The sequence below is a fragment of the Chelmon rostratus genome, chromosome 3, assembly GCF_017976325.1.
Source record: "Chelmon rostratus isolate fCheRos1 chromosome 3, fCheRos1.pri, whole genome shotgun sequence".
Classification (NCBI taxonomy): domain Eukaryota; kingdom Metazoa; phylum Chordata; class Actinopteri; order Chaetodontiformes; family Chaetodontidae; genus Chelmon; species Chelmon rostratus.
The window spans coordinates 21019776-21027766 of NC_055660.1; the positions used below are offsets into that span (position 1 = coordinate 21019776).

General features: G+C 43.5%; 1 protein-coding gene across 1 annotated transcript in view; it reads right to left on the reverse strand.

Annotated features, from left to right (window-relative positions):
* Positions 1 to 6162, reverse strand: part of LOC121604427 (microtubule-associated serine/threonine-protein kinase 1-like) — a 67711-nt gene extending 61549 nt beyond the window's left edge. Inside the window, exon 1 of the mRNA XM_041933940.1 lies at positions 6054 to 6162. Coding sequence (XP_041789874.1) covers positions 6054 to 6092 — 39 coding nt within the window. The 5' untranslated portion in view covers positions 6093 to 6162. The remainder of the gene's footprint in view (positions 1 to 6053) is intronic.
* Positions 6163 to 7991: the final 1829 nt, after the last annotated feature.

The following is a 7991-nucleotide window of genomic DNA, read 5'->3' on the forward strand; positions in this document are numbered from 1 at the left end:
AGCCAACTAGCCCCAACACACCCACACACATTTTCCATTACTGCTCTTTTCCGGATGATACGTCACAGCTAAACAGCTACAAAACAAAAAAAAAATCAAGAGTAAGAAAATACTCTGATGCCGTATAGCTGCACTGTGGGGATGCAAAACACAAAAATATTATCTCAGAGCAACGTTAAATAAGTGGTTTTGCAGCTTTCACACCAGCGCAACCTCCACGCTACAGCAAATCATTCACGCTCTCCCCAGCCACTACGCTCTTTAGCGAAAGGGACGTTCAAAACAGATTAAAATATTACACAACTTTCTCCGTCTGACAAGTAAAGGAACGGCGTCATGCGGTTGTTTCCATGTTTTTTTCTTTGGGTTTGTATTTGCTCAAGAACAAACCGAGGGCCAATTGGAGACCAAAGGAAAGAAAAATGTTAATATGCTGCTGCTTTGGGCAGAGTGATAAGGCTTCTGCTCTGTCTCTCCTGCCAAAGCTGACAGCAGACTGGGAGGCAAATGTCACACAGTGCATTCTTCAGTTTAATAGTTCTACTTAAAAGCTTTGAATTCACCGGTCATTACACTGAGGTCGAAAATATATTTAATGTCTCATTGACTCACGCTCTTGTCCTATATTACTTTCTTGTTTCACTGGATCTAGTTTCAAACTTTAACACATGCGTTTTTTTCCTTAGTTTGTCCATTTTTCTCTGTTTGGGGGATTAAGTTGGGCTCAAGCTTTTATGCTTTACAGACGTCTGGCATGATAATTCAAGCGCAGTTAAAGTAGTTCAAATATTTTAAGCTATTCCCAAATATATTCTGGCCCAGATCCGCTGCTTTGATGTACTCTTTGCTCTCTCGGCACAAAACCTACCCTTTCTGTATAATACTGACATCAGAAGGACGTGGTGAGGCAGAACAAAGCAGTGGGCACGGCAGTGAGTGACAGGACTTGGCAAAGAGAGCTGGATCTTCTGCAGTGATCACACTCTTATCCCTTGTGCTTAGCATATTGGAAATGGGCACGCTGCCCAGAACAAAATATTGGACAAATTATGCTTGTGTGTGTGTGTGTGTGTGTGTGCAGACGTGTATTACTCATGTTGTGGGGACATAATTCTGCGTATACTGTCACAACGTGGAGACTCACCTCATGTTTGGGGGCAAAACAAAAGTCCCCATGATGTAAACCGCTACATTTTAGGGTGAACACTGGGGTAAAGGTTAGGGGAAGTCTCAAGGAAATGAATGTAAGTCAATGTAATGTCCTCTGAAGTGATGGAAACACGATTGTGTGTGTGTGTGTGTGTGTGTGTGTGTGCATGTACTCAACACTCCTACGACACAAAGGGGTGAGACACACTGTATGACTTGTGTTCATTTGTGTGTGTGTGTGTGGGAATGAGTGCACGAGCATATGGGTTAAGAGTAAGTATGCTACACACACACACCTACAACGGCTCGAGGCGGCGGGATCATCTCCGCTGGAGATGAAAATGACTCATCTTACTGACACACACTCTCCTACGGTGGAATCTGAATGAAAATAAAATGGACTGGACGGTGCCACTGGTCACAACCATTGTGGGGGATCTCGTGTCTATTTACTGTGTGTTTCTCATAAAGCCAAATGGGGCCTGTTGCAGCAAAGTCCACTACTGTGTGATTGATTTAAATGTTTTAGATGTGTACATTTAGTAGTAAGAGTCAGTAGCGGGAATGCACTGGCTCTGAATTGCAAAATGTGCACATTTAGCAAATAAGGGAAGAAGCCAAATGTCGTGTCCTGAATATGGTATGCCAGCGGTGCCATGTGGAGCTGCCAGAGTGAGAGAGTTAAATGTGAGGAGGAGGGAGGTGAGAAATGGGGAGATGTGGACCAAAAGATGGGTGGACGAAGGAGGTGATGGGGGTGAAGGAGGACCGAACGGTAAGTAAGAAGAGACAGTTATTATGGATGTGAGGGAGACAAATGGACAGAGACAGAGAGAAGAGTAAGACTTCATGGCTTAAGGAGGACAGCAAGATAGATCAAGCAGAATAACTACTGACTGCAGGAGGCCATGAGACAGAGACAGAGACAGAGAGACAGAGGGAGACACTGTCCGCCCGAGGAGGACAACAGTATCAGCCGCTTCAGTAAGAGCCCCAAAATGACATCTGTTTCCATTCAAGTGACAAGCAAGCTTTCTAGTAATTATGACAGGAGCAAAGGAGGAAGTCAGGTGACGTCGTTGGAGAGCAAGGGTCGACTAGACATCAGACTTTGAAACTGGAGATTGTTGTTCATTTCCTGTTTCCAGATCGTTTGGGTTACAATGAGCACTTAAGGTAAGGGAAACGTCCTGGTTTGGGTTAAATTGACCGTTTTATCATGGTTAGGGGAATTCTGTCGTCGTGGTTACAATAACAATGGTTAAGGTTCAGAAATGATGACCTGACTTCCTCTTTTGTTCCCGTCACTAGTTTCTTATGGCCACTAGAGGGCTTTGTCGCTTGATCGTAAACACACTGTATGTCAGTTTGAGGCGTTGGCTGAAGCGGCGATGCTGTCGCTCTTCATGGAGGGACAGTCTCTCCCTGTGTGTCTCTTCTCTATCAGCTGTCCAATAAAAGAAAAAAAATACTGGCTAATTTTCAACTGGAAAATGCCCCGCTCAGTACACATTTTCACAATTTTATCCAAATTAATAACCAAATTCTAGGGATACTTACATATACATGTATATCAAAAAATGGATATTGGCCATTATTATATCATAATCACACTTTCCTCTCAAATATCAATAAAGGATTGGTATTGGTCTTTGAAATAAAGCAATGGTGACGTTTGTTGACAACAGACAGAATCTTTTCATTTTTTTGTGCTTTTTCCTTTTTCATCAAATATAACCTGATTTAGAGGCACAGTTTTTATTTCTGCCAGGAGGGGCCTGTCAGTCAAAACAGTCAAAACAAAAGACACAATTTTCATGACGTTGTGAAGGAGCGTGGGATCATGGGAGTTGTTGTCTTCATTGTTAAACAACAGCCAACTGCTTATTAAATGAAATGATCACAAACAGTTAAAGGTATGAAAGTTTTATTCACACTAACACTACTCCTCACTCTGTGAAATATCACCTGGTGTTTCTCGTGTCGCCAATGGAGGCGACCAAATGTAATGCACTGTTACCTCATTTTTAGATATTTTAATGCGGAAATATTGTGTGGTTACGATCAGAACTTTGTTAATTTTACCACAATTTTAAAGTTTCCGCCCAGTTTGTGTTCAGACAACAATGAACTAGTGCGTTCAAGAGGCTTGGCTGTTTTTATTAAATTAAGTAATGAGAAAGACTTAATTGTACTCATTTATGATACCAGTTCCAGTGATACTCAGCTCTCTCTTAGTTGGAACCCGATTTATTTTCAGTGTCCTCACTCCTAAACGACCAATGACGTCATCTGTATGAGACACAAACATGCCACACATGAACACACACTCCTCTCTCGCCCTCCCTCCTCTGCCTCTCTGGTGTGAAAGTAGATCCAGGCAGTAAAGAGATCCGCATATTGTAATAGCCACTTAAATGGGGTCTAAGGCAGCCCGCAGCTGCTGCCTGCCTCAGGTCTACGCTGCCCCCACTCCTCCTCCTGGCCTCCAGCCCTTTCAGCCCGTCCTGCTGCTGGTGGTGGTTGGTCTTCCTCCCTGAGGGCACACAGGGCTGTTAGGCCACCATTAGTCCTGCTAATGGGCCCGACAACTGCGCCACATCCTCAGCATTTAGACCTCCTCTGTCTGAGATATGGATATCGACCACTTGAATGGAAATGGAGAGTAGGGGCACGGGGCGGGAGTCGATTTGATGTGAACATATAGGCATGAATGTTATGCACAAACACACACAGAGAAGAAGCTCGGTGTAGCCACGGCACAGTCAACTGAATGGCTGGACACAAACATTAATGTGCACTCAGCATCTGACTAAAATCAAAAGTTTGCCTCACCAGTGAGCTCCTTGTAAGTGAATGTGTCTTTTTATGTGTGTCTGTGAGTAGGTGTGTGTGTGTGTGTGGTTGTGCACCACATTCAAACCTTTCTGTTCACATCAAACTGTCTCCCGTCCGCCTGCCCTCCATTTCCACTGACGGTGTTCCTATCCCGCTCTGAATTCCAGCTACAATTAACTTCTGAAAAAAGATTTCAATCAAAAAGATGACTGCTCAGCAGAGAGACTGGATGTCTTCTAATTCCCACACTCACCTCTGCCAAACATTTCAACTCAGCATTGTCAAATTTCATTAGACATTAACAAAGCCCCACAAAACCATCTGAAAATCTTTACCTGGGTGATATATAAGATCTGTGCCTGATATCAGCAATATTACATGTGTAAGAACTCAACTGCTGTACACAGAGAGCTGAAACAATTAGTTGTTACAGTTGTTTAATCAGGCAAAAATGGCAAATATCCTCCAGCAAATTAACCTGAATTAAAGGACCAGTGTGTAAGATTTAAGAGGCTCTATTGGCAGAAATGGAATATAATATCCACAACTATGTTTTCATTAGTGTACAATCACCTGGAAATAAGAATTGTGCATTTGTTACCTTTTTTTCTATTTGCTGGCTTTTTATAGACCAAATGTTTAACCCAGGCAATAATCCGCACACTAATCGATATAAGAAATAATCATTAGTTGGAGATATGAAAAGAAATACTCATTACTTCCTGATCAAACTACTGTAGCTCTCCCTGCATCTTTAACAGCTGTGAGCAACTATCAGAAGCCTCAGTCTAAATGTCACTTTGATGCGTTTGAGGGGAAATCTACACAGTACAATTCAACAAAGGTAGAACTGGTGGTAGAGGGCGCAGATAGTCTTGTATTTCTGAAGAATGAGATGTTTCCTGGACTAACCCATTGATCATAACATCTTTAATTGAGCGTCTGCTTTAATCCATCAGGCTTTACAGTCCAGCACCTGTTAGAGTGGAAACTCCAACCCGGCAGAGTCATCGCTGCGTTTTACCAACTGAACAGAACAGCATGGGTCCGATTTCTCTCGTCTTCATAAAAGATGAGAAATCATCTTGAGCACGCTACCTCGCCATTATCTGCAGCAGAGTATCTTTAATATAAATGTAATTCACGGAGAATCACAGCACTGACAAGACAATGGCTCTGCATAATAAGCTCGGGCTGCCTCACATGATGGCTTTGAACCAAGCACTCACCACACAGAGGAAAGCCTTGAAGAAAGCCTTCACCAGTGCATTCCTGTATCTGCCATAATGTACAAGATAAAGGCTAAGTGACCAGCCTACAGCATGCAAGTGTAATGGAATAATCCACTCAGTCTCTTTAAGTAGCCCAGAGTCAACATATGACTGGTTATTACTGACTTGTATAGATATTCTGAAAACAGGTCTGCTACCCACTGCACTTATTGGGAAAATATGTTGAGGAAGTTTGCCTGCTGTTTATGCCAAGGCAGCTTTCCCAATCTGTAACATGACCCAACCTTAATATGTCTAGGTGCATTAGGCCATGATGCAAATCCATGAGCTGGATTGATTTATGGCAGAATTGGATTTTTTAATGTTTTGCATCCCTTTGGTGAGTACCATTTTTTAATATCATTATATATATCATGTATATATTGATACTGAAAGACAAAGTGACACCTCCTGTGATCGCTCACTACTAAATCTGCACAGCTTCCTTTGAAGTCTAACAGTGCAACATGTTTATATGGTGTTGAGTCTCTTCACATGTATAAACGCACTCATGGGTGTATGTGATCTCATTCATAGCATGTATGATTCAAACGTGTTTAAAGGGGGTCTGAATGTATAATGAACTCATTTAACGTACAATTGATTGCATTGGCTTTATTTATTTACACCCCTTACATCTATGTGTGGATGAAGAACCGCCATATATGAAACCTTTCTCCTTTAAAGAGTCCGTTCCTGTGCAAACTGTCTCAACACTTGAATTCATTCTGGTATGTAAAAAGACGTGTGAGATGTTTTATGGGATAAATATTAATCCAATACACCAGTTCTCACCTGCAGCCTCCGTCTCCGGATGATCCCAGAATCATCCATGGCACGTGTACGGCTTCGCACCTGTCGGAGGGTCTCGTGGCTCCTGTGGTTTCCAGGTGACGGGGCGAGAAGAGCCCCACTCTCGCGTGGCTTTCAGTGACCCAGCACGGCTCGTCAGTTCACCGCTCGACCGAAGAGATCAGCGTGGCCGCTTTTCACATCGTTCACCAGCAAAAAATCTTGACTAATTTTGCGAGGACAAGTCGCTGTTATGACCGGAGTGGCACACAACATCACATGGAAAACAGTGATGTACGCGCCGCTCTTTCACGTTACAAAAAAACTACAAATATGAGCAAAGTATTAGAAAAAGTGCCGCTCCTGAGCTCGACCCCAGCCAACATCGCTTGCCGGCAGAGACTGACAGAGACTCCTGACTCGGCTGCTCTGTGCTGGGAAGTGCTGAATAAGCGAGAGGCTGCACGGTGGGATCAACAGAAGTCCAGCTGAGAGACAGAGAGGAGACCCCCCCAGCAGCCCACGTTGTCAGACCGAAGCTTATCACACCGCAGATTACACAAACCAAACAGGTTTGCGCACATCTTCACCCCAAGACATCACAGCTCCGAACCCATCCGTGCAACTACAAGCAGCCCACTGCAGCGGCACCGGCCGACATCGATCAGGTCAGCGACAGTCATCCTTTCGAAGAAATGCTTCGATCGCGGCGGTCCTCGGTCGGTCTACAGCAGTCCGCTGCATGTCACAGGAGTCCACATCGAAACACGGCGCGCGTGCTGCCGGCGCGTGCATGCGCTGCATTCATGCTGCACACTGCTACACAGCGAAAGCCCGGGCCGGATGACACATCCACGCGCCGTCACAGCTTCTGTGCATTAAAGAAGGCGCGATCAGTGAGGAGCTGCGGCTCTGTGCGTCCGTCAGCTGATACACACACACACACGCGTCGCCGCTCAGAGCTCGTGGATAACTTTGCGTTTTTTTGTCCTCTGGTAAGCGCATTTGTCCGTTTTCCGTGAGCCCTCGCGGGTGTACGATGTCTTCACGCGCTTCTCCTCTGGTGTAACGTTGGTTTTCACGCGAAAAATGAGCCGTGGTTGCCGCGCGGGCTTCGCTCCATCCTCGGCTCTTACCACCCACTTCCTACTATCAGAGACGTTTAACCCCTGAGCGACCGGAGCCTCTGTGTTTGCATTTACCTGCTAATGTATGGAAGAGGTTTCTCATATAACCGAGAATTCAGGCCAGCATCATCTGACAGAAGCCATGTTTATACACGTTTCAGTCAAAAGAAACTGCAAAACTATTTCATGTGTCAAACACGAATAATAATGACAACATATTTGCTGTGAGATGTTTGGTTTGGGAGAAACTGAAAACAATTAGTCAATTAGTCAATTAATCAATTAGTCGATCAACAAAAAAGCAAATATTTGATAATCAATTAATAATTTCCAGTAGTTTAACAAGCAAAAACAGTGAAAGAAATGGAACACATTAGGTTCCAGCTTCTCAAATGACAGCTTCAGTTTATCATATAAACTAGTAAATTAAATATGTGGTTTTGGACTTTTCATCAGACAAGTCATTTGAAAACGTCACTTTTCTGACTGGACACAGAGCCGTTCATTGACTCTTGGAGAAAACATTCAAGAGATCAGCTGATAAGGAAGACAATCGTTAGCTGCCTCCATGATATGATGAAAACCATGAGATGATGCAAACTTGTCAAATGTGCACAGTGGTATCTTTCCCTTAGTATTATATCAATATGATGAACTACCTTCTTTTGTCAGGATTTTAATTAAATTCATAAGCAAACAGCTAGCATTCCTGAGTGGTTATTTTGTCTATTAACAGAACTTAAATTTGTTTTCCAAAAAAGTTTGGATGTTGTGTAAAACATAAATAAAACAAAATGTGAGCAATTGCTAAACC